At 37.6% G+C, this 27,052-nt stretch overlaps 2 protein-coding genes and 1 long non-coding RNA gene across 3 annotated transcripts; 2 read left to right on the top strand and 1 right to left on the bottom strand.

The window, feature by feature from the left end:
* Positions 1-2,118: 2,118 nt before the first annotated feature.
* On the bottom strand, positions 2,119-7,731 carry MBLAC2 (metallo-beta-lactamase domain containing 2). Its single transcript, XM_018920511.3, has 2 exons — positions 7,205-7,731; positions 2,119-5,649 (listed from the first exon to the last, which is right to left on the bottom strand). Exons 1-2 carry the CDS (start codon positions 7,647-7,649, stop codon positions 5,261-5,263), a joined length of 834 nt encoding a protein of 277 aa, XP_018776056.3. The 5' UTR covers positions 7,650-7,731; the 3' UTR covers positions 2,119-5,260.
* Positions 7,732-7,885: 154 nt separating this feature from the next.
* LOC108962873 (uncharacterized) lies at positions 7,886-9,243 on the top strand. The gene is made up of 2 exons (XR_001991595.3): positions 7,886-8,020; positions 8,146-9,243. It is a non-coding gene; the product is annotated as an uncharacterized LOC108962873 (long non-coding RNA).
* A 927-nt stretch (positions 9,244-10,170) lies between these two features.
* Positions 10,171-27,030, top strand: POLR3G (RNA polymerase III subunit G). Its single transcript, XM_050986908.1, is given in 10 exon segments — positions 10,171-11,425; positions 11,427-11,618; positions 13,424-13,468; positions 13,470-13,547; positions 14,267-14,354; positions 15,397-15,480; positions 21,736-21,786; positions 22,624-22,670; positions 22,672-22,744; positions 23,184-27,030. Coding segments are annotated over 10 exon segments (798 nt in total). The 5' UTR covers positions 10,171-11,369; the 3' UTR covers positions 23,268-27,030.
* Positions 27,031-27,052: the final 22 nt, after the last annotated feature.

Below are 27,052 nucleotides of genomic sequence, written 5' to 3' on the forward strand. Positions count from 1 at the left end.
CACATTCAAGTCTCTACTTCTAAATTTATAAGCTAAAAAGTTGCTCCAGAAACCAAAGTTCCACTCTTTTTGATTTAAGTTAGCAGCAGTGCTTATACTGCATGTGAAATGGAGATGCAAAGAATTCCAAAGAGAAAAGACAGGCTCAAATAATAATATCAAAAAATATGGTGGTGGTAGCAGTGACTTAGAAATCCTTGCATTTTCAAAGTTGGCTAAACCCGTCCTAAAACGACCTCTTATGAATAGAGTTGTTAAGTTAGAATAGCAATAGCCTGTTCCTCAGGCATACATAAGCTTAATAAGGAAAATAATTAATAATGAAATATATTTAAAGATTATTCCTGGCTTTTACTTTATTTTTCAAACTCATCTATTGCTTTTGAAAAGTAATTTGTGGGGCTGTCTGCCAGGTCTGTCTTCCCTTAGAGTGAAAATATAATCTTCTGTAGTCCTAATTTTATTAGTATTTGAAACTATCTTACCAATCTGTTGTCCTAAACAGAATTTGAGTGTCCAGAAGACTATAAAACTCATCCCAACTGCTCAAAATCAGATCACATATCAGAACTGTAATTAAATTAAACCTGAATTTTTTAAAGGAGAAGTTGGGCAAGATTTCATTCAGGTCAAGATGCAGGTCAAGAGAGTTCTGTTCATGTCACTCTTAGAACAAATCATACGTAAAAATACAAAGCCATATTAAAAACATACCAAGTATCATTGCCAGTTCAATGATTGTGAATGCAATTCTTTGTGCATCTGGGTCAAACTGCTGGGAAATACCTGGCACAACTGCAGAAGTGTTGCCTAAGCTTTTGAGCCTTTTCGATGGCAGGTCCTTTTGGTTTGTTTGTGGGATTTTTTGGATTTTTTTTTTGTTGGGTTTTTGTTTTTTTTTTTTTTTTTCTTTTTTTGTTTGGTTTGGTTTTTTTTAGGGGTTGGTCTTTATTTTTGTGGTTTTTTGGTGCTGTTTTGTTTGTTTGTTTGTTTGGGTTTGTAAAAATTTTAATTGTTTGTTTTTCCAATTTTAATTTCTGTTGAATGCCTCATTGCCTCCCCAGGCATATGTGGGAATATGCACAGTTAGCTCTAAAATAATTTTTTAACCAATAATTTTTAAATGATTGTGACATTAGCCGGTTTAATAAAATCTGAGTCGTTAGGAGTAACCATGCTGAAGATGGGTTTGGGTAGCACAGTAAAAGCAAGGAGCAGGCTTATAACACCGCTAGTTTCTATTTTGATATTCGATTCTGTTATTTTCATGGTAAATGCAGCCCTCGCTCGACTTGTGGCCACCCGGTGGCGTCGGTCCCCCCAGCGCGGCGCTGGCGCGGTCAGCGGGCGGGACAGCGAGGGGACATTCCCACCCTTCGGACACTGCACAGGAAGGGGCATCGCGCCCCTAAGGACCCTGCTCGTGCCGTGACAGGCTTTGGGATAGGCTCCCACTGTGCCAAGCAACGCGCGGCTGTGTAAGCTAGTAATGTGACTTCGCAGCATTCCAGGGTGTCTGGACTACTGATGCACCTCGGAACGGCTTTCTGACTGCCCAGAAAACCCGGTGCAATACAGCTAAAATGTTTTTGGCTAGCAGCTCCCTCGTGTAATAGTTAACATCAAATAAATTTAAAATAGACCATAATGAATAGTTTTTTTTCATTACCTCTCGATCATTTCTATACTTCCTAATTCAATTTTAAAGGACTTTAGATGGAGTAGTAGTATTTTAGGTAATACATGGTTGAATTTTTAGACCCAAGAGGTACTGCTTACTGATTTAAGTTACATGTGCATTAATTATAAATAGGAACTTGGACCAGGGTTGGTTGAATGCTGAGACCTAGAATTTTAACATTAAATATTAATAATTCCTCCTTTTCCTCCACTGTTATCTCCCTCACGCTCTCCTTAACAGAGCTGCAATATTTTGTTTTTCTTTGGCTACAGATGTCTGCTCTTACAAGGCAAAAGGCATGTACAATGTGTAAGCATTTTTAATGCAGTTTCTTTCTCAGAAGCATAAATAATTCTGCTAGCAACTTTTAAATATACTCCATCGAGAATGAAAAGTGCTTATGTTGAAAAATACCTAGAAATTATTACTTTACTGCATAGGATTATAATATTTTATTATGATAATACACAAAAAAATGTAATTATGTGCAGTCTGTTGTTTAACATTTAACAGCCTTGAAAGATACAGAACAAAACTTCCCATCTGAATTTTATATCAATTCCCCAGTCTACTGAAAACTGCATCAACATATATTTAGACGTTACAAAGAAATCAACAGAGTTCTAAACAGTCACATGACACAGAATTTAAACATACAATGCATTTTTTAAATATTTAATCCAAGTAGTGTTAAAGGACCACTGTCAAACTCTTATGATTAATATTTGGTAAGTCTTAACAAAATTAATCAGAAACTTTTCTTTTAACTTAAGATCATTTAAATATTGTTTATCTAGTAGTGAATTTCTTGTAATACAAAAAATAATTTCATGACCCTCAAAAAACTAATTTCATTTGGATTATAGCAGCAGTTTACTAACAAACTCCACTTTGGGTTATGTACATGTAAAGTTCATTTCTGAGCTAGGAAATTATCCCCTAGATTTTGGTAAAGTAAAAAAGTCAAAGTTTTGGATACATATTTAGTGGACTTAAGCATAGCTTAATAGGGCATTTTGACAGTGATCTGGCCATTTAAGGATCTTAGCTGATAGAGATATTGAGACAAACACAAATTATGGAGGATATTAAACACAAATTATGGAGGATAGAGGTTATTCTTTCCTTTTGAACTAACGTTGTCTGTGAGTCTTCTCATAAAAGCTCAGGATTTACTATAGAGTAAAATCTGACTACAGAGATTCTAATATTGGATCAAATAAACAAACTGATAGAAGTATAACACAGAATGCCAATTCAAAGTGATCTTAGTCTTCTAGTGAACATCTGCAAAACTTTAGCAACTTGTCATCCAGGCTCTGGATTTCTTGGTGACTGCTTTAACGCACAGGGTTACCACCAGGGCTCATAAGTCTTCAGAAAAGCATTGTTTAAAAAGAATGATTATTATTGGTGTTATATCACTGTCAACTAATTTGCAGGAATTCGAATACTGTCGGGTAACCTGTGACACCATGGCATCCTCCAGATAACTGGTATAAGCTTTAGAGATATATATACCTTCAGCCTGCTTCCCAGGCTGTTTCTGCATTTCTTCCTCTGCCAGCTGAGGCAAAGATAAACACCTCTTGGTTTTACGACATAAGCCTACCCACTGAACACTCCTGAGGTCACACACTGATGTACCTGGATTTCTCAAAAAAAAAGAGACTGTGAACTGACTGATAACAGGTCTTTCATGTGCTGCATCTCTGCACATGGCCTGCCCACTCACAATTTTGCTTCAGCTTGGAGATAGGCACTTATAAGAAGAACTAGGCAACAACCAATCAGTACAAATCCTAGTAAAGAATATATTCACAGTAAAGGCAGGAGTGCAGTCATCTATGAAAAGGAAAAAGCCTTATATAAGATACTCACTTTTATAATTTTTAGACAGAGTTGGTTTTTAAATTTTGTAATAGGTTGGTCTTTTTCCACAAGAATTTGCATCTATTTAGAAGGCTATTGACTTCCTCTCCCTCATGCCTTAGAGCACAAACCTCTGGGCTCCCTTACTATTGGCTATGATGGGGCAAAACCTGCTTGAAGTGAAAGCCAAACAAGAAATGTTAAACTGCACTAAAATTTAAGAAAAACATTTGCAGTCTTTTTAGGAACATATACATATATATATATATCTATGTACAAAAATAAATTCTGACAGTGTCCATTAAAAAAATTACATATATGCAAACTGTTAGAATAATTATACAAACTAACAATTTCAACAGCTTTTAAATATCACACATTCAATTTTCATAAGCAAATTGCAATGTTGTTTAGCATTTCTCAATATATCACCATATATTTTGGAACAAACTCAATGCAACACACTTTACATTTCAGAACAACCATGTACAGCACGTACTTCAGATGCCAACAGTAAACAATTTGAGTTACATTCACTTTGTGATAAAAAGTGTACTGGGTGCTTAATGCAGAACCTTCACTACGGCAAGGCCTCAGTCCCTCCCCTAACACAGATGATTAACAACCAAGTCACAACACCATCACGTAAAAATACCCTTTAGCAAAAACAAATGCCTTAAGCTTGTCACAGTTTCCTTCTCTCAGCTTTCCAGAACAACAAACTCTCCAAACATTTTTATAAGCTGATCAGAAAAAATTAAACACATCCAGCAAAATCTCAGTCCATTTTGTACAAGGTAATGTAACACATTAGTTCAGTAGTTCACAAATTGTCTAATTCCTAACTCACAAGCCTACAAGCAAAACAGTTCCCTAGCCAATGGTGAGTGAGAGTGCTTCTGCTTGCTCCCTCTCACTTGGTGCAGTGGTTCCTTGCATCACACCAGGAAACATGAAAGCCTCAACAGTCTGTCTGCACCAAAAGCTTTTGTGATAAACTGATATATCTGTGACTTCCAGCTTGAAAGTTTGGTCTATAGAATTTTCATGTGTTTGTGTATTCTAAAGAAAATGCCAGACGAGTACAAAGCTTCAAGGGGTGAGAGGTGCAGCAGATACCATGCCCACAAGTGGCAATGGCTGCAGAATTATCACTTTCTGCTCATTGAGTCCTGCATCGGTGTTGCTCCTGCTCTGACCTAATGGCACTGCTCCTAGCACACACTATGTCTTAGCAAGAGCTCTGTTAGGTCAAAACCTGAGCAGGAGGTAATAAATAGTTACAAGTCTAGTACTATATCAACAAGGTTTCAAGGTTTTACATTCATTCAGGCATGAATGTAAACCCTCTAATTTTAGTATATATCTATCTGCTGGAGTTGTAACAAAAATAAAACAATGTATTTCAATTTAAATAAATAAATAAAGAAAACAATATATTTATTTCAATAAAACAATATATTGCAATACATGTAAAAACATGCTCTGAAAAAGTAGAAAGAAAAAACTACAGCTTTGGCTACAGCTACTAGTTTACAGGGTATTTTATAAAAATATGAATAAAGTAGGAAAAACAGGAAGAATTTTTTAAGCTCACCTGTATCAATTGGCCATCTTTTTGCTAACACATACTGCTTCTGCTTGTTATTGATGCTTTCACAACCCATTTGTTTTTACAGCACGTGAGAGATCACACAAAACTGACTGTCACTGAGAAGTGATTCCTGAATTTGCAACATGAAGCGCTATGCTTGCAATGGATCTCATAGCACAGGTAGAAATCTTGTGGCAAATTCCAGCTTGGGAAATGTAGTCGGAAGCTAACTGATACAGCCTTTCTGCTCCAAATATGTTAAAGTGCCCAGGTAGTACCTTCTCCACATGACCTCTGTTTACTAACTCCATCAGGCGCTGGCAACTTACAAGGTAGTCACTGATTCTGCTGTAGGGAAGCCAATCGATCATAGATCCATCATACACCACATCTCCGCTGAACAAAATCTTCTGGTCCTTGTCATGCAAGCAAATACTGCCTCGTGAATGACCAGGCATGTGCATGACAGTGAGCTGTCGATCTCCAAGGTTGATCACATCCCCTGCAAACAGATTTGTTACAGGAAATTGTGTGCATTTGCCATGTTTCATAAATGACATAAAGAGAACTACCTACTCATATGCAGAGCTTGTACATACTACCTATCGCAACAATGGGAGTGGGGCATTTATTTTCTTTGTGAGTGCCAAAGAGGCGTCTGAAATATAAGCTTAGCAAAAAGGTATTTTTCAATGATACTAACAGTTAACACAGGCTTGGGTTGTATTAATGGAATATATTCACATTCCAATAAATTGCACAGTGTAAAAAGTAATGCAGTAGAGAATATAAAATGGGAAGCAAATAGAAAACATCTAAGCTGGTTCTTTTTCAATAGATTGCAAAGAATGTATTTCACAATTTATTATAATTTTACCCTTAAAATTCCTTTAGAATTGCATTGCTGATACTCCTAAAAGGCATAAGGCTAAAACATATATTGCTGGAAGAGAACCAAGACAGGCCTACACACACTTTCTTAATCTCATTCATTAAGACATAAAAATAGAACTTTCTTACCATTAGGTCATTTTTTTGACAGCTTAAATGTGAATGCCTTTTAATTGTACCAGCCACTGAACCAATACTTGTGTCTCATGTCTCAGTTAACATCTTAGAAATTCTGATGCTACTCTGGCAGCCAGTGTACTTGCTCTTTTACAGAAGTATTTTTTTAAATAATCCTCCCTACTTTTTGAGGAAAAAAACCAACTTAAACTTCTATTGATTTACTGTAGTTAAATGTCACTATAATTATTTAACTATTACTATATTTAAATGTCATCCAATCTTTACTGAAGCCTTCAGTAAGTTCAGTTCTGCTTTTCCAGCACCTATGTGCCAATAAAGCCAAGAAGACAGTAAGCACCATGCCTTAGCTGTCACCTGTCTGATACCTGCCCTTCAACATCTCTGAACAGTATTGTACAGTTTAGGTGTTTTGTTACCCAAAAACCTAGTCACTGTCTCTCATTAGAGACTAAATGATATTTTTTATCTGCAACAAGCTACTTCTGTAAATGCTACATCAATAACAAGTGATTTTTTACATTTTACATAAGTCAGGTAAAATTCAGTAAATGTATTTACGTAAAATTCACGTAAACTCTGTAAAATAAAAACTGTATCTCAGTAGATATTTCAATAATTGTTCTGTTATCTGCACTTTCCATGTTTTGCCAGCTTATAAACAATAAAGATCACCTGATGCCAGAACACGACCTGCTGACATACCGTTTGAAGCCTAAGGATAAACCTGGGGTACTCAATTAGTCACCTAAAACATTGCTGAGTGATTCTCATTCTAGATGGAAAAAACCCCAGCCGCCAAAACTTTTAGAACTGGTAGAAACGGTTTAACCCAGTACGAGTCTTTTTGGTCCCATGCTGACTGCGAGTGGCTTTTAGGTCCACAGGAGTGACAAAATTAATCGATTTAATTATTTTACAGGAGGAGCTGGGTAAACCAAGAGGCGCTCAGCGGCAAAGAAGAGACTCAGTAATACGCAGAGCTCTGTGCCCCAGCACCCCTCGGCGCGGCAAGGCCGCCCCCTTACCCTCGCGCAGCAGGCGACTGGGCCGGATGGGCGGGACGCGGAACTGCCGTGCGCTCCAGCCGGGCCACGGCGGTCGCACCACCTCCCGGTCCGACAGCCACGTCACGGCCTCGTAATTGTCGCCTTGGAGCAGCGCCGCCGCTTCGGCGCTGTGCACCGCCACCTCCTCGAAGTGCTGCAGCCCGCCCGAGTGGTCGAAGTGGACGTGGGTAGCCACGGCCAGCAGCGGCCGCGGCTCGGCGCCCTCGGCCGGCGCGAGCAGCCCGGAGGCTCGCAGGTAGTCGGGCAGGCTGCGCAGCCCCAGCCCCGCATCAATCACCACGTCTCGCTGCGAGCCCCGCACCAGCCAGATGTTGGCCCGGTTGCCCGACTCGTAGTAGCGTTCCTGGATCCAAAAGATACCGCCGCCCAGGGGCCTGTGCGAGAACCACTCCAGCGACGACATGGCCCGGGCGGCGCTGTGGGCCCGAGAACCTCACCCCCCCCTGCCCCCCCGCAAAGCGCTGGCGGCGGCACGGGCGGGGCGGGGCGGGCGCTGTGGGCCCGGCCCACTGCGGCAGCGTCAGGCAGAGCATGACGGGGCCGAGTGAGGACGGGGGAAGTTCGAAGTTGTGGGGGTGGAGCCGTGGCGCGGGCCGCCGCGTGTTTGGGTCCTCTTCCACGCTGAGCCCAGCCGGCGGAGGGAGTAGTAAAGGCGAAGCACCCCGGCCGTGCGGGGAGCGGTGGGACCCCTTAGGGGTGACGGGCCGTCAGCGACGGGCAAGGAGCGGGAAAGGAGAGAGGAGCAGCTGAGAGGGGTATTCTCACACGGCAGAGGTTAGTGACCCTCCGGACAAATACCTTCTCTCGCTTACCTTCACGGGCGTTAGTTAAAAAGAGACCTACAAAACCTCAGTATTTAAAGTTCAGTACTTTCTTCTGGATCTGTTCTTCCCTTTAAGTGGTGGCACCTGCCTCTCAAAATCAAAGACCGCGACCAGCAGAACACGATCAGGAGTTTCTTGTGAGGAAAGCTTAGGATACCAAGAGCTCGTCCGAGCGCTCAGTCTGCTTAGGTCTGCTGTTATTGCGCCAGCCGCCCAGCAGCTGTCGGGAATCCCGATTCCAGGGGCCTTTCCCTCCTGAAACATCAGGTGCCTTCCCCCGAGAAACTGCCCGAGAAATTGCATACATAGGTTTGAGGAAATTTGAAACGCCTAAATCTGAAAATCTTCTCTTTTATAAATGACACATGAACTACCCGTAAACAAGAAAATACACCCAGGTGATCCTTTAGACATCCCCCAAGGCAAACTGAACACTAGTTGTGATGTGAACAAGTTCACAAGTTAATACTGTTAGAGTTGTTGGGTCGATCTGAAACTGTAACGAGTTGAATTATTGAACTTGTTGTTAGATGTTATATCTTTAAGTTACCCCTTTCTCCCTTACCCTGTATTTGTATCACATTCCATTGAGAACAAGTTCACAAGTCAATACTGTTAGAGTTGTTAGTGTTAATCCGAAACTGTAACAAATTATGTTATTTAAATTGTTGTTAAACCTTTAAGTTACCCCTTTCAGTCTTAACCTGTACTTGTATCCTTTTCCTCTGCATTTGTACCCCTTTCCGTCTTACCCCGGAGTTGTATCCCTTTCCTTAGGGAACCACTTCCCCTGCTCCCAGAAGGACTTGCACCCAGGCTGAATTTTAATGAGTGGCTGACGGTACTATATGAACCCTCTCGAAAACAACAAACCAGCACATAAACTATGATTTTACCCCAGCAGAGCCGGATTCCGTCCTGCCACCATAACTTAAACAGCACCCAGCTTGGATGAGACCCCTCAGCTACGAGCCAGCATTGTCATCCTAAGGACTCTCGTGAGGGTGGAAGTCCTAGCTTTGCTGAGAGACAAAGCTTCACTCCTCCTTCTTCTCCTTAGCATCGTCCTGTGGGAGCAGGAGTGGTGTGAGCAAACCCTTGGGTTCCCCACCCTGAGCTGTCTTTAATAAAGGCCTTTTTAAAGGGCCTGTTCTTCAGGCCCCACTTATCTCAGTTGTGGTAACTTTGTCTTGCTTAATGGCTTAGTTGTCCAACTCTTCAGGATTTTTCCATCTGTCACTGTCATTTTGTGCTGTCAGTAAACATAAATGTTTTGACATTTTGAAAAAATTGTAAGTTTGGGTAAAAATATGAAGTTGAAATGCTGCTAGTTTTGAAGATTATTACTTCTTATCAGACTAATGCTATTTAAGCGAATTTATTAAGAATTAATCATAAAGCAGCTTTTAAAAAACAGACCTTCATATTCACTACATTTATTGCCTTTCCTTGTTAGCTCAGCATCTCCTTTAACTTTTGTTATTCTGCTGTTTGCTTTCTTTTTGGTTTTTGTATCTAGATAATTGCTCATCTTTGGGGCTTTACAGTGTCTTTTATCTACTCCATTCTGTAAGGCTCACATCTTGCTTTTCATCCTATATTCAGACGACCTTCCCTTCCCTTCCCTTCCCTTCCCTTCCCTTCCCTTCCCTTCCCTTCCCTTCCCTTCCCTTCCCTTCCCTTCCCTTCCCTTCCCTTCCCTTCCCTTCCCTTCCCTTCCCTTCCCTTCCCTTCCCTTCCCTTCCCTTCCCTTCCCTTCCCTTCCCTTCCCTTCCCAAACCTTCCCTTCCCAAACCTTCCCTCCCAAACCTTCCCTTCCCAAACCTTCCCTTCCCAAACCTTCCCTTCCCAAACCTTCCCTTCCCTTCCCTTCCCAAACCTTCCCTCCCTTCCCAAACCTTCCCAACCTTCCCTTCCACCCCCAACCTCCTCCCAAACCTTCCCTTCCCAAACCTTCCCAAACCTTCCCTTCCAAACCCTCCCAACCTCCCAACCTTCCCAAACCTTCCCAACCTTCCCAAACCTTCCCAAACCTTCCCTTCCCAAACCTTCCCAAACCTTCCTTCCCAACCTTCCAAACCTACCTCCCAACCTTACCTTCCCAAACCTTCCCAAACCTTCCCAAACCTTCCCAAACCTTCCCAAACCTTCCCTTTTTTTTTTTCCCCAATATTTATTTAGGTCTCTCTGCTTATTTTTAGACAGTATTCTGTGCTGAAGAGTGGCATGGAAATATAGAATATGATTTTGTTTTATCCCCACAGAGCTTTTTTCTGTGGAAAGTAGGAAGTAGGGAAAAAACTGTCATTGACATGTTTTTTTCTGGCCTTAATAAAAAGGCTTTTCCTTCTGTCTGGGGGGAACCAGGTGCACTTGTACAGGTACAGCAGTTAGTCTGGAACAACCTGGTTGTACCAAGCAGGTTGTTCCAGACCTAGAACACAGGTGACCTTGCAGTTAATAGTGAGATGAGATTTCTAGGCTCAGACCTTGCACCAGTCTGAGGGGTCTGAGTGGGCAGTATCACAGTGCTTCAGCTTCTTTTGGGTTCCATTTATTTACATCTTCCCCCATTCTCACATTTTGATTTACTTATCAGTGCATGGGTCATGCAATTAATGAGATGAAACTTGGTATAACATGAAAGTGGAGAGATGTGACTGTAAATGTTTTGGAGGCTCTTCTTCTTTTATGACCTTTTAAAGTATTTCTGTTAGAAACAACATCCTTTTTTTTTCAGCAGTTAGCTTGCAGTCCTCTTGGAATTTTTCATGGCTTTTGGTTATCATGATTACCTCTTTGCCTGTGTTACTTTTTCAAGATCCAAAAATAGTTTCTAAGATAAAGGATAAAAAATAGTCAGAATGAAGAAGTCATGAATGACAAACACAAACTGGTTTTTGGAGAAAAGTTAAAAAACACTAGAATGTAGTCATAGTTCAAGGTTCTTAAACTTTTTCCACTTGTTTCTGGTTCTTCTGGTTAAACTCAATACAGTGCATGTAAGGTTTAGAAGAAGATGGCTTAAAATTCCTGGGTTAGGAGGGAATTTCAGCCATATAGAGGTGGCTAGCAGAAATAAGGGAATGAATCTGATGTTATGCTTGTATCAAATTTAGAGTGTGTGGAAGAATCTAAGATGGGCATTGAAAATGGATTGCTATTTAAAAAATAATCTCTGGTTTTTAAATGACTGTAATTTTTGTTAAACAGTAACTTTCTTGGTAATATGTACATCAAATTGAAACATGTAAGGAAAATATATCTTTAAAAATCTGTAATATTGTCAATATATCCAAATGGCTGGGTCAGATATAGGGAGAGGACATGGTTCATTTGCCTTCAATGTGAAGGCTATTTGGTAAAGGTGCAGCTCTACCTGATGTCATCTGTAGGTCTCCACCACCATTTCCAGTAAGTACAGCCAGTATCTTGGAGCACAGTCTGTGTTCAGGTAAACTGTGTTCACACTCATGTTTAGAGAACATAATGAAATATATGAACACCTCTAAGAACTTTGGATTTTATAATAATGTAAGTCACCATTTTTCTTAAATCATCATCAAAGGGGCTTTCCTGCCCCTCTGCTAACTGTAGTATCACATATTTAACTGGATTGCTTGCAAGGAGTTAGTGCATTGAAGTCCTCATCATTTGGTTGATGAGGAATTCTGCACATTACAATAATAGAAACACTGGATTTGGTTTTCTGCACATTACAATAATAGAAACACTGGATACTTGAATTTGTCTGAAATGAGTTTACATTAATCTTTGAAGCTATAAATAGATTTGCTGATTTTAGAAAATTACTATTTATGCAAACATGAAAGGTTGTGTATGATTGTCCTGCACTGCAGAAGCCAGCATTTGAAAAGAACTGAAAGATCTTGGCATTTAAGATGTATTAGAAAATCAAAGGGGAATAAAGACCATTTTCTGACTGTGTTTTGATGTGCAAGGAAGCTTTTGACTTACTGAACCATATATTATTCATCCTCTTAGTCCAGCAATGCAATTAAGATGTGTGATTTCATATTTCTAAGTCATCTGTAACTTTTTAATGTGAGTGTTGTAGTCTGCTGTAGAACTGTAGCACAGTTCTGTGCCATCTGAATTCTGTATACACTGCATCTTTTGAGGTATAGTCAGCCTTACAGGAGAATTACTAGACCCAGTATATTTAATGTATACCATGGAGAAGGTAAAAAAGCTTTCTTCCTTCTGTGAACGAAATTTCAGAACCAAGTTAAACTTCTCAGTGCAAATCTTGTGCCATTCAGGAAAATCAGAGTTAACCTAGCTCTGTTAACCTAGCTGTATAAGTAGAATCAATAAAAAATTCAAGTGTTGATTTAATGACTAGACAATGACAAAAAGTATGTTAGAGCTTTGACTGACTTACAGTGAAATTATTTGAAGCAGTGAATTATTGCTGTTGCATTCTTCTATTAGACACTTTCTGAGTTCACACAAAGTTTCTGTAAATGCAATTAGAAACTCAGTTAGGAGCATCAGCAACATTAAGTGATTTAAAGTGTTGGCCAGCTAGCAAATATAGATGGAAGCAGTAAGCTCCTTTCATGGTCCACATCTGAGACTTGTGATAGCACTCTCATGCTTTGCATGCTACAACTCAGTTATTAATTTAGCACCATTTAGCACATGAGAGAAACAACATCCATTCTGTAATTCTGTCTGTAGTATTCTGGATATTTTTAAGACTGTTTTTGCATATTTATCTTTCTCACTTCCAAAATTCAAGTTAAACAAAAACAAACCCCCCAAAAACCACCACAAAAAACCTCCCTCAAACCCCAAAAATCCAACCCATAACAATTAATTGAAATTCTGCTGGTAGAAACTGAATTGTGTGAGGATCTGGTTTTAGACAGCAGAACCTGTTTACAGGATAATAGTCATGGGAAGAGTGTCCATGTTATTCAGACAGCATACTTAATAAAGCTGTAAGCCTGTCATAGAAGTGGTTAAGAACAACACTACTCTGACTGAAGAGAGGAGTGGTTTCTGAGAAAGTTCAGCTGGTGAGAATAACTGCTTTTAGCAATTAAGAGTTTAGGATTACTATGAATGACTGTGTAACAGTTTTAATCATTTTTTTTCCTTGATTTTGTGGTACATTTATGCTAAGATAAAGTGAAGTTATAAAATAAATAAATTTAGGTGTAAACATAGTTACTATGCATATCAAAATGCAATGAAGTGTACTTGAGAAGTAATAGAGCACATAGTTGCACTGTTTCTTTAAATGTTTCTTGTAGCTTTTATAAATGTACCTGTATATTTGGTGGATATCAGGACCTTGTAAATAATAAACATAATTTGTACCGAGTATGGACAATAAGCCAGTTCCTCTGAAAGTAAGAGAAGATGAAGATTTTGGCCTTAAAACAAGATCTTAGAGAAACTATGAAAAAAATGCCATACTTCTTGACAGTAGGAGATGAACATCAAAGGTTTGTGTCTCTTTTATTTGTATTTATATCTTTACTTATTATTCTGTGAAGGCTGAGGTAGTGAAAAATATGTTGAGGATGAGTTTTATTCTTACAATGAGGAAGTAAAAATGGCAGCTTAAGCTAATAGGGAATTTTTCTGCTTTTACACATATTGAAGTGCTGTAACTGGAAAGCAACTACTGTGTGGAAAAGAGAGGTATCAAACATCTATTCCATTTAGTATACAGTAATAAACATTAGACCATCTAAATGCAGCCTTTTTAATTATATGCTAGTCAATACAAGCCAGTATGGTATTTCTATATATTACAGTACCCTCAACTTTTTCAATATAGCAAAGAACTATGTAGTAAATACTAGTGTTGAATTCAGCTTTCATTGAAATTGTATAAAGACACACTAAAAATAATCAATATTACATTTACTAGATGGAAATTGTCAAAGGTACTCAGGTTTTTTTTCCCTAAGTCCATCCAGGAAATATTAGTAAGTGTTACTGACGAGAAGATTGAGGTGAGGATAAGGGATTTATTGAAGTTTTTATCAGAAGCAGAGCTGGATTAGAAGTCAGATCTTGATCTTATTCTGTAGGACCTCAGATTTGCTTTTGCTTAAACATAACTAAAAATTAATTGCTTTATTATTGTTTGATAACAATAAATGCTGGAGTTATACTTGACATCCAGCTGTACATCATTATACTGTTAAAATTCTAGCTTCCTGGTCAGCAAACTGAGCTACTGGGAAAGAAGCAAAGTGCAGCAGAAAGATCGGTGTGTCTGTTTACCATACTGTGAGGACATGGTAAATCTAGAAGTCACTGGTGGTTATTACTGCAAGAAGTGCTTATTTTCATTTACAATTTTTTGGCTAGTTTTATTAGCTGCTGAGTGCTTGTTCTGAGTGTTATAAATGGCAAGTGCTGTTACAGCTTCATAAAAGTGTTTAAAAACCTGAAGTGGCTAAACACTGGGTAATATTTTCCTTCCTATCTTGTGGTGATTTTGAATAATGAGAGCTGACTTATAACCTAAAATGTAAGGTTTCACTTCCACACAAAACTCATCAGAATATTTTCTGGGTAAATAGGTGCATAATCCAATCCCCTCAGAATTTTTGCTAATTTCTGTTCATGATGTAATGGTGATTTCTAGGTGGTTTTGAAACTGAATGCATTTTTTTAAATTAGGCTTTGAATGTAACACTCTTATTGTCCAGTTGTTCATGTACTAAAGCCATGTATGAAATGGAGCAGCAGTGTGAGCAGTGAACACACTGCCAGACAGATGTTGTGGCTCACAAAAGACAGTATTTCCTGCAATCTGCAGCTGGAGCCCAGGTAATGCAACCAGGTAAAACTGGTTATGAGACAGGAACATATCTGATCCTTATTTCTAGAACCTTTTGTGATGATAGAAGAATTTTGAATTACTCTTTTATCATATGTCCTCTTTCATCTCTGGGTAAACAAGTTTCAGTGTCTTTGGATTTCCATCTCACTAGAGGCTAGCTGTGCTCTTGATCTTTTCAGGCTTGAAGTTTGCTATTTCTGTTAGAGGCACAAAAAAGGAAAGTGCTGTGTCTGAGAGCCAACCATGGTTATTTCCAATGTGTGTGTTATTTCCAGCTGGTTAGCTGCTGTATGAGACAATGCTATCTCTCTTTTCTGACTTTACCTCATGTGATCATTCTTACTGTTTATCTCAGTATTATGTTTGTTCCTTACTGTTTATCTCAGTATTATATTGTTCCTGAAACCTTCTTTCTGAGATAGAGAGATCTCTCTGTTGCTGAGTGTATTCCTTAGTAGAACTGGCACTTTTGAATACTCTTTTTTTACTACCAGAATGGGCAGTTGAAGGGAAAGCAGGTAGACAGTCACTTTATAGATTCAAATAATGCTTCAAATGTTCTCATCACCCCTGCAAGGGTAAGTTGGTAGGTTGAGGTATCTTTTTACTGAATCTTGAATTGTACAAAAATGCCAAATCTGAGGGGTTATAATTACATCAGTGATGGTCTTCAATTTAAAAAGCTTGCTTTTATCTCAGTTGCAATGTGCAGTTGTGTCTGGGACTGCATTCTGTGGCAAAAGTGGTCTAGCTTTAAGAAAACTGTGGAGTAGATTATTTTTAACTGATATTTTCTGTTACCTACTTTACAAAACATCTTGTAAAACTAAGGGTGTTATGGAGTGGGCTGTAAGCAGAAACTTCATAAATTGTCTTTGCTAGAAGAGTGAATGGATTGTTATAAAACCTCAGAGAAATGTCTGTGAGCCAAATGGTCCTTTGAAGTGTTAGAAGGGAAATGTTTTAATTAGGACGTATCTGTCTATCTTTCATTATCCAGGTAGCAAATGAAAGCCATATCTCATTCTACCTGGAAATTTTGATGTGTAAAGTGCCATATAGCATAGATTTCCATTATTCAACACTCATTTTGAGAGAATAGCAGGCATATTCTATAGAAATTTCTTTATTTAGCCTACTATTTAAGTTATGAATTACTCATATTTTCCTGTAGGGGTATGGGTGGCTGGGTGACTGCCACCTTGGCAGTGGTTTAGAATTAGTTCCTTGGTTGTGAGTGGCAAGAGTCAGTCAATGTATTTTTTTACTGATGGCATCAGCAATTATTTCTTCACTAAAGAGTTTTGATCTGAAATCAAAACTACTTGTTTCTTTTCCTCTCTTTGCTGATAGTTTCCTACATCTATGAATGCCCCTTGAGACCCTATTATTTTACTAGACTCTTTCATGCACAATTTTGAGAAGGTTTTCTGTTTGTCTTCATAATAACTAAGTTTAAGATTTAGCTTCATTTATGATGTCTTCTTTTTTCCTTGGTGAGTATGCACCTGAAGGATGGAATGCCATACAGAGAGACTTTTACAGACTGGAGAAGTGGGTGCATGGGAATCTCATGTGATTTAATAGAGTGAGTGCAAAGTGCTGCACCTGGGTTGGGCCATTCCCAGCACGTTGAGGGAGGGATTGTTCCCCACTTCCCTGCTTTGGTGGGACCTCACCTGTGGTTCTGCATAAGCCCTGGGGTTCCAGCACAGGAAGGACTTGGACCTGTTGGAACAAGTCCAGAAGAGGCCACTCAGTTGATCAGAGGGATGGAGAACTTCTCCTATGAGGAGAGGCTGAGAGAATTGGGATTATTCAGATTGGAAGAGAGAAGTCTTCAGGCTGACCTAATTGCAGCCTTTCAGTATCTGAAGGGAATTTCCAGAAAAGATGGGGCAAGACCATGTAGTGACAGGACAAGGGGGAATGGGTTCAAATTGAAAGGGAATAGGTTTAGATTAGACATTAGGAAGAGATTCATTACTGTGAGGGTGTTGAGGCACTGACATAGGTTGCTCAGGGAAGTTGTGGGTGCCCCATTTCTGGAGGTGTTCAATGGGGCTGGATGGGGTTTTGAGTAACATGATCTAGTGGAAGGTGCCCCTGCCCATGGAAGTGGGATTAAAAAAAGATGATGTTTAAGGTCCCTTCCAACTCAAATTCTTCTGTGATTCTGTGACTCTGTGATTATGTGCTAGAAGTCTTTGATGCTAAAGGTCAAAGGCTATCTTTGTTACTATTTTTTCTAAAATATCTGCAAATATTATCCCTACTTGGGTTAACAGTGCAATTAGACGCAGTAATTTTGAACTAAGTGGATTTTGCATGTGGTAATTTGGCAAGAAAAAATGTGACTGATTTAAAAATACTAAAGTTTTGGTATTGCTTTCGGCATTAGAGCTTTTATGTAAAAGGTTATTCTGTATAAATGGATGTACTTGCACTGTATGACTACTTATTTACAATTAATTCCTCAATTTAGTTCTTGTGCCTGGAAGGAGGTTAAATGGATTAAAGTGTTTAACTGCTATTTTGTATAGGATGCAAAGCTTTTCCATTGCAGGAAGTACTGGAAGTCTTGGAAGCTGATGATCAGACACAACTTTTTGAGACTTGGGAATACTGGGTACTATTTATGATTAACACAATGATGTTAAAAATTGCTCACTGGTTTTGTAATAAAGGTTTGATTGTGAAACTCTTGAAGTGTAGAGGGTTAGTGTTATATTTGATGTTTCAACTTAGTCTCTGAATAAATCTGCATTTAACAATTCCATGCTTTTCAAGGATAAAAGAATAAATTGTAGTATTTTTGGAGTATTGGGTGTTTTTTGTTTGTTTTGCAGTGGGTTTTTACTGTTTAACAACAAAAAACTGTTGAACATGGGATTAGAAAAATATGCTGTATGTTCAGTTACAGATAAATATCAAGGACTGTGTCTGGATTGCCTTGACTGAACTGAATAACACTTTATAGCAATTGAGAGATAGTCAGGACTACCAGGACAATGCAAAGGAGCAGGAAATGTGGACACCAGGAAATAGCTGAGGTTATCAAAGGCTAATTTTCTATGAACCTGTGAAATGTTCTGATCTTTTAAGTATGTGATTCACTATTTTTCAAACAATAAAAAAAAGTAAGAAATTATTACCAAGTAATATATTTCTTCCAGTTCTGTATTTTGAGAATTATTGTACTTGGCATGATTTCAGATCAAGGTGAGTATTGTTTTGTCAAAAAAAAAAAAAAAAGGAAAGAATATGCTTTTATTTATTTACTGTGTTGTAGCAACTGATTGGCAGCACAAACGCAAACTTTAGTTCTCACTCTTGCTGTCCTTTTTCTTTACTCACTTCATAAGAGTTTTGAACTGGGAGCAAACATTGATGTTACTAAAAATAACCCAACCTTATGTCTGTCGTGGGAAGCTATGTTTTATAATACTAGCCTTCCCCAGCCATATCTTTATAGCTCACTACTGCAAACTGAATTACATAATAAGTAAGTTGAAGAGCCTATGGGCCACTGGAATGGCTGAACTTTGTCTCCTTGGGATAGAAGCCAGTTGTCATTATGTGGGTAAAATGGCAATCCTGACGCCCATTCCTCAATTTAAATTACAGCTAGAATCCCTAAAACTGTTGTGTTAAAACATTTTGGCATGTATGTAAATAGGATCGAGCACCCTTCTTTTCCCTGATATCAGGGGAATGATTACATCATTTTTCTATATTAAAGCTATTTACAGATTGGAGATTCCCAAGAGAGATTAAACTAAAGAAGGCAAACAAAAAAGGTATGTTATATATTTTAAGAAACAAATATTCCATAGTAGTTGGGAGATAGAAGCTGTAACGGAGATAGTTAGAGGAAAAAGTGCTAGAAATATTAATTAGTCTAAATCACTGAGGCTTTTGGCAGATTTTTTTCCCTAAATATTTAATTAGTCTGCCTTTTGTGATTTTGCTTTACTTCTGTAGGATGTTTTAACTTACTGGAACAGACTTACCTTTCTTTTTCTGGCTTTTGTGTTGATGCACCATATTAACATACAAGATATGTAACAGTGAAAAATTAAAAAAAATCAAAAATCCTGTTTTGAAAACTTGTATTTTTGACAGCAATCATCCTTCTATTCAATAGTAACTGGCTGTTCAGGTTTCCTTTATATTTTAATTGCTCAATTATCTTGTTAATGATTTGGTTGATTTTTGAATTTTTAAAGTATTTTATATGTAATTTATTTTGTATTTTATATGTAATTTATTTCCTATTTTACCTGATTTTACTTTTTTTTCAGCTTTTGTCTGCAGAATCATGAATCAGATCCTTGAAAAGCAGTTGGAACTGGTAGTGGTAGTTCTTACAGAAAAACAGATATTTATTACACAGAATCATTTGTTTTTCAAAGTGTTTTCTTGTATTCATGACTTATTTTAAGTTCTTTGTGGAAATTTGTGGCCTCCTGTGAGAAGAAATACTTGGTCTCCTGTGCTTAGCTGTCTGTTTATATATAATTGTTTGTTTCCTTCCAAGTTTTTCATGTGTCATTTTTCAGTTCACAGATAAAACAGAAAAAGGAATGGCAATGTGCATAGTCACAGAGACTGGCTCACCTGGAATCTTTGTTTCTTTTTAGAGCATCATTGAGAAGCATGATAAAGAAGACAGACTGTAAGATTCAACTGAAAATGAAATATTTATTTGCAAAATCTCCAAAGGTGGGACCAGAATATACCTGGGTTTAATTCCAAAAGAAGAAACCATAGGCTTTTATAAGCCTATGCACAATAGTTTTTGCCCTGAGATCATAAAAAGAGAATCACTGCTCACTGGGGGAATTTTTCTTTCTTTAGTTCCAGTTTCTCTACTAGCTCTTAAAAGTACATTCCTCTACATGTAATAATGGCAAAGATCAGCTGACCATCAGAATTTGATTGGATTAAAAACCCAGTTCCCCTAAAAGCAAAAACAATGTGGGGCTAGGGGTTTTTGTGGATTCCTGTTGTAAAAAAAAAAAAAAAAAAAAAATTAGGTTGTTTTGTTTTGTTTTGTGGGTTTTTTTTTTTTTTTTTGGGGTGTTTTTTTTTGTGGGTTTTTTTGTTGGTTTTTTTTTTTTTCCTGGAATCCTGATGATAGAGTTATATATGAGTCAGGAAGTTTGTACATAGCTGATCAATGACCCATTAGAGCTCCTGGTACTTGTCTTTGTTGACATATAGCTTAGGTGACACTTTAACCATGGTGGAACAAAGGTGAACAAATCAACAGAATTTGTACAGAAATTCAAACCAGGTTCCTACCATTCTCCCTTTGTAGCTTGCAGGAGTGGTTTTGGGTCAATACAGATTCATGCACAGGGACAGCTTTACTTTTACACACCTCCCCTCCCTCTTTCTGGTTTCCCTGGATATTTTTACTGAATACCTCACCACCTGCCTTCTCAGTGACAAAACCTCGGGTAGAATTCCACATCTCTCCCACATTGACCCTGGGCTGTGAAATACAAAATCCTAGATACCAGCAGTGCCTGCTGAAAAACAAAAATACATAAATAAGATAAATAAAAATGTCATCTGGGCTCAGTTGACGTTGTCGGCCAGCCATATGCATAGGTATATAGCACTCAAATGTATGCATTTTTGCTCAAGTGCTGGAAGACCAGGTATTTGGAAATGAGACTAGATTGGATTCCATTGCATCTCTAAGGTATATAACATAGGGAGCTATTTTGCTTGAAGTTTTAACAATGGGTCAGTGTCTCTAATTTTATAAGGGTCAAAGATGCCCAGCTTTTAGAGACAAATCTTATGTCTGTTTGTTCTATATGCATTATCTGTAAAAGCCTGCAGGAGGTTATGCAGGGATGATAATTCTGAATTGCACTTTCTGCTTGTTTTCCTAAAAAGCCTACTTCATTCTGGATGTGTTTGCGTTGATGTTGTTCCTGTTTTTAAAGAACAGCTTGACTCCCCTGAGCTCTGTGCAGTGCTTTAGTCATATAATCCTTTCCTAGGCAAAACACTGGAATAAACTCAATGTTATTTATGACAAATGCTTTTGATAAAATATAGGTGTTTTCTCAGCAGTTCCCAGTGTCCTCTGTCCTTGAGTATTTGGGGAACTTTGGTTTAGGGTGCTGTCATTCAAGTAACTCTTACCTGGGTATATAGTTTGCTATTTTTGATCTTTGCTCCACCATACAGTTAATCAGGGAGTAACTTGATAAAGATTATATTCATGAATCAGGGTACTGTGCAGAAATACACAACATAGATTGATTAGATGAGAGCCAACTGTAGTCCAAAAGCCATGCAGCAATAGTCATCATGCCTTCTGTTAGAGCTAATGAGCTTCTGCCTTTTTTTTACATCTACTTGTCTGAAGCACTCAGACAAGTTTTGAATAAATGTTTTGAATAAGTGGTTTTTTTTTTCATTAATGTTTTGAATAAATTAGTATTTTTTTTTTTTATATTTTCAAGATCATTAAACATATCAAGTGAGATTCTCTACTATTTTTTTAGCATTTTTTAGTATGTGAAGCTGAATGTTATATTTTAGCTCAGCCTTTGGTAAACTACTTGTTCAAACTGAATTTCAGACTGGCCTTCTAGGCATCTCTTACATAAATCAGACATATGCATCTCTGTGAATGATGTTGCTCAAAGTCTCAGATAATTTTAATACAGACAGTATAGGATTTCTGTGGCATACTCAGGATGTATTTATTCTTAAGAACAAGTAAAACAAGAGAATTTGTCTTTTTCACACTAAAAAAAAAATAACAGTGATGTATTTTATTTCACCAGGTGCAAAAAACAAAAAAGACAAAAAACTCTGAGCCTAAAAGTAATCTGGATGTCATTAGAAAAACTGAAGTAAGATGTGCATACTGTTTCTAAATTTTACAATAGAAGTTGAAGGAAAATGAAACCTACTATGTTTATTAGTACAAATGGAATAACAGGCACATACTTTTTCTGGTCTTGTCTTGCTACTCTTGACAGACAACTGTTCTGCAGCATGGTGGCACAAGGGTTAGGGTAAGGATAGAGTCTGGTTGTGGAGAAATAGCTTTCTTTGCTTTTCTTTGTACCTGAACACAACAACCAAGTGCTCTTCACAGGGTAGCAACACAGCCTAATGTGAACAATAGAGCTACTACTGGAGCTAACAGAAGGAGGATCTGGTGCCAGTGTTTTTAAATCTGTTGCTGTTTCACCAATCTACTGATGTTGGAACTTAAACAATTTACTAAGTTGAGAAGGAAGAAACAAACAGAAACTAAGGACATGACCTCTGTTTTGTTGGCAATTACTTACCACGTGTCAGTGGGAACCTTCAAGGTGAAACAGCTTTGTATTTTTTCTCCTGGTCATCCACCAGTTGTTTAAAGTAGTTCTGTTATTACCTACAGAGTGTAGTTTTGCTTTATCAAGTATGACATGGTCTTCTGTCAACAGTGGATGATAAAGCAAAATCGTCATCTCAATTTATTACACAGGACATGGTTTCTTATGTCTGATGCTTGACCAAGTAAATTCTTATTAAGTTCTTGTTCTTCACATCACATTGTTTTAAATATTGACACACAACATTTGCACAGCATTGTTATGCTGTCTTGCTGTTAACTGCATATTAACTCTTTAGTAGTATGGAGGATATGCTAATGCTGTAACATGGGATTACCTTGTTAAGAGATTGCCTTGTGGAAGAGGCTAGAAAAGAATGAGGAAAAAGAAAAACCTGAAGATGAGAAAGACAAAAGACGAAGAAGGTGAAGATGATGAAGGAGCAGAAGAACCAGATAAATATGATGAAGAAGAGCATGAAGAGGTATGTCAGTTTTCCTATTTATACAGAGTCAGATCCCAGTCATTCATAGTGTGTTGGCTGGCAAAGAAATGTTCCTAGCTTCCAATAAAGCAGAGTTGTTTTGGGAGAAATTATTACATTCATTATCTTTGTTGCACTGCATTGTATTATAAATTGAAGTGACTGTTTTAGACTTACTACTCACATAGAGCCCTGATAAAAAGATCTCGTACATAAGAATATGTTGAGACAATCAATATACACAATTACTCCTTTTTATTACAAAAACAGTGATGCCTGTTGTTTCATATATATTGGGACTTCATTAGAGTATTTTCCTTTTTCTTTCCCAATAATCTATTTCTGTTTTAAAGTGTGGGTGCTCAAATAGTTTAAATCATGTTTCTTCTATAAATTGTCTTCTCTACCCATACAGTGATTTTTTTCCCCATTGGTTTAGGAAAATGACTATATTTCTTCCTATTTTGAAGATGGAAATGGCTTTGGTGTTATCAGTGATGACAATATGGTTAAAGCAACATAGTGGCTGTTGTTTTGAAGTGTTAAATGTCTCAAGCCTTATACTACATGAAGCAGAATTCTGGAGATAGGCAGAGTATAAATAGACTTAATGCTTTAGCTCTGTTGGTTTTAAGCAGACTCTCCAAAAACACACTGGAATTTAATTTTACTATTCTGTAAAAGAGGCTAGGGAATCCTTTGTTTTGTTCTTTTGCTAAGTGCTTTGCAGACATGCCTTTTTAAGGTCCTCTGGAATGCCTACAAATAGAGTAAGCTTTATGCCATTGTATTTCCTCTGTACAGGAAAAAATGTATGCATTTTACTTGAAATTGTGTCTAAGCATTTGCATTAGTCAATTCTAAGCCTCAAAGTAAAATGTTGAAACAAATAATGAAATTCTTGATGACCACTGTAAAAAAAGACACAAAGCCTTTATGGACATAAGCTGCTTTTGGGTAGCCTTCTCCTTTGAAGAACTTAATGTAACTTCTGAGTTCAGGTAACTGAAAATAACTGAAAACTATGCATTTCAATATAAACTGACTTGGAAGGACCAATGCATGTTGTCTTAATTAGAAAAATAAGAGAATACCAAGAAAAAGCCAAAGCTGAATGTTTGGAAACATCCTTTTTATTTGAGAACCAATAGCTGTAGTGTTGAAAACTTATTACTGAGATAGATGCTTGAAGAATGCTGTGACAGCACATCCTCTGTATCTTACTGTCTTTTGATAGTAAAAAATATTTTTTGTTGTCACTGCATTACTGTTGATCAGGGGTTTTGGGCTTTTTATGTTGCTTGGTTTTGAAATGTTATTTTCTTTTAAAAAAGTGTTTCACCTTACTGATGACTGGGAAACAATTCTGAATTCTGTGAACTTCTGATATGCAAAACAGAAGAGAAGATGTGAATGAGGAAAGTGTGAAGAAAATTAAATTTGCCTGCCATGACTATAACTGCTTCTGCTAGCTGTTCTCCCTGTGCAAGATGAATGGTAAGACACCAAACCCCCTACAGAAGAAATGCAAATAGATGGAACCATAAAATTGGAGCTAGAAAATAGTTATTGCATGAGTAACAATTTGTTGACAAGTTGTGGCTTGCCTGAACAAGTACAGTTTCTTATTCTGTAGGAGACAGTAATTCCTGAGGATCAATTACTTTCTCCATTCATCATTCTTCTTAGGGGCAACTGCCTTCCTACTGCACTGTTGAGAAATATTACTCTGGTAAAAATCAGGTCTTTTTGAGTCTTTTAAGAAGTAAACTTTAGTAACCTCTATCCTCCAGAGCGAATTGCAAAGTCTTAGGCTGGACCCTCCAGGATTAGTTTAGCTATGGTAAATAAGGCTATTGATTAGGAATAAGTTCTGCAAGGACACAGATCAGTGCCAAGGCACTTCTGAAAAGCAGTTAGATTGTGCTCTTCCAGATGTCTAATACTCGCACCTCTGTTTAGAAGCTGATTTTCTGATTGCTTAGAATTTATTGCAAGACCATAATGCCAATAAAACTTATGACTGTTCTTTAGTTTTCAGCAAACTTCAAATGTGGACATGCATATATTCAAACCCTAATTTATAGCACAGAAGAATACAGGTTTCAGTGTCATCTCACCATCTAAGAACTTCACTGATCCCTCCCTTAGTTGTTTGTATCTATTTCTAAGAACGAAAATGCTCTCCAAAATTTATGCAGAAAAGTTAAAAGTTTACAAGGCATGAACAGAATAAACCATAAAGACTGCAATTATGGTATGCTATATATAAATACAGCCAACAAGGTAATTGCTGGCTAAGGATTTTTATAATAGATCATACATAAAAATTGGCCTAAACAAATAGAAGTAGTAGCCTACTGTAATAAAACATGCAAAGTACATAGAATTGAAAATATATTAGATGCACCATTTTCACTGCAGTCTAAAATAAAATCTTTATTTTACATATATTACTTATGTTTTTCTAAAAGCAGAGAAACAGAAGTATTTAAAATGAGACTTGCATCCTCACTCAGAAGTATTTCACAAAGTTGTATTTTCAGCCCTTATACAAATTACAAAGACTATTTGTGAGAACTTGTTCTGAAGTATACCAGACTGAAAACATTTAGATTTTATATGATCCAATATGCACTTAAGTTTAAAACTGAACATGTTGCAATTATTCCAAAAGGTGATTTACAACTCAATTATTCCATGTATGTGGGGGGTTTGGCTCTTTTTTGTTTGCTTTTGGGGTTTCTTTTGTTTATTTGTCTTTGGTTTTGTTTGTTTGTTTAAGAAGTTTCTAGAAGACTACCTTAACAGATTTTTTAATCTTGAATTAGATTTAAATTCTTCACAGAGCAGTTATCCTGTTTATTCCAGGCTGTGATTATGAATTACCGGCTGTGTTATACTTTGGAAAAAAGTTGTAAAGATCCCCACATTCTGCAGCAAGGCAAGCCAGCTGATGGTTGTAGATTACCAGGATTAGGAGTCCTATAGCCTTGAAAAGAGTTCTGGTGTATCTTTTGATAAAGTTAATTCTAATTAAAAATGTACTGTATGAAATATGCTACATAGTACATACGTAAAAACATGCCAGGCTCTTGGTTAGAATAGATTATGGTCCCATAAAATACCTATTCCTTTGCATTTTTCTGAAGACTGCTTATTCTAAGGTAAATGAAGGCACAGACCCTTAACTCAGTGCCAGGGAGCCACAGGTCTTTGACACTGTAAAAGCCCAAAGTCTGGGACACACTAGAGGACTCTTTAGCTGTACCACCACAGACCTCCATCCATACATCAATAGGTCAGAGACCTTTCTGACCTAGTCAAACCACAATCACAGTTATCTTCATTTCTGGACCAAGAGCAATTTAGTAACCATCAGTCCAGATATATGCTATATATTAGGCTTATTCTGCATCATCACAATAGCTAATTTAATGTTGTTTGATGAATCCATAAGAAATGGAAGGATAAAGTATTAGAACTGGCAAGTTTCAGCAACAGGATGGGAGAAGAAGCAAAACAATAAAATTATGCAGCAAAATAATTATGCATTATATACCAAGTTTCATCCTATATAGAAAAAAATTTTTTATGTGCCAAAGCTTTCTTGTCTGAGTCACCTTTTAAAATTTTAACCATGAGAGCTGTATTGCTTCAGCCACCACTAATTATTTTGTGAAGCATTTTTGCAAATAGCATTAGAACTGCTACCTCAGTGTTTATGTTTGTCTTACTGGCATATTCTCTTAAAGAAAAGAACTGCTATTTGAAAAGATCTTTGAAAACAAGTGTTATGCAAACCATCAAGGTCATGCTGCTTGTAATCCCTTTTCTAGTGTGGAGACTATGAGTAGGCTCACTATCTCCACAGATGCTCCTTTAATCAAAAGGTTCAACAGTCACAGATAGTTCAGGTACCTAACTTTACACCATGTTCCTTCAAGCTTTGGCCTGCCTCAATTTCAATATAATACAAGTTAGGCAATTCTTGTTCATACACTTGGCATGCCAGTGAAGACTATCTGCCCCACTTCTTGGAGAAACAGGTGCTCTGAGAATAAATGGGGCCTAAGTCTTCACTCTCAGAATCTCACAAAGCATTTTGGAATACCTCGTTAGAACACATTCAATTTACCTTTCTGTACTGTATGTCATATTTTAAGACACTCATTGAAAAGGTTACAATAGTAGTTTGAAGGATGCTGTTTTTCAACTTCTCTCTTTGTAAGTCCTAATCAAGTTTGTTATCTTGGGTTTTGGCAATAAATACTATTTTGAACAGGGCAATGGAATTTTTGCTCCACA

Source organism: Serinus canaria, chromosome Z, assembly GCF_022539315.1.
Source record: "Serinus canaria isolate serCan28SL12 chromosome Z, serCan2020, whole genome shotgun sequence".
Classification (NCBI taxonomy): domain Eukaryota; kingdom Metazoa; phylum Chordata; class Aves; order Passeriformes; family Fringillidae; genus Serinus; species Serinus canaria.

Bases quoted from the DNA above. Each gene is read 5' to 3' on its own strand.
- MBLAC2 (XM_018920511.3), bottom strand. From the start codon at position 7,649: ATGTCGTCGCTGGAGTGGTTCTCGCACAGGCCCCTGGGCGGCGGTATC. The intron at 5,650-7,204 runs GTAAGGGGGCGG...ATCTGTTTGCAG, and splicing joins CAGTCGCCTGCTGCGCGAGG to GGGATGTGATCAACCTTGGA.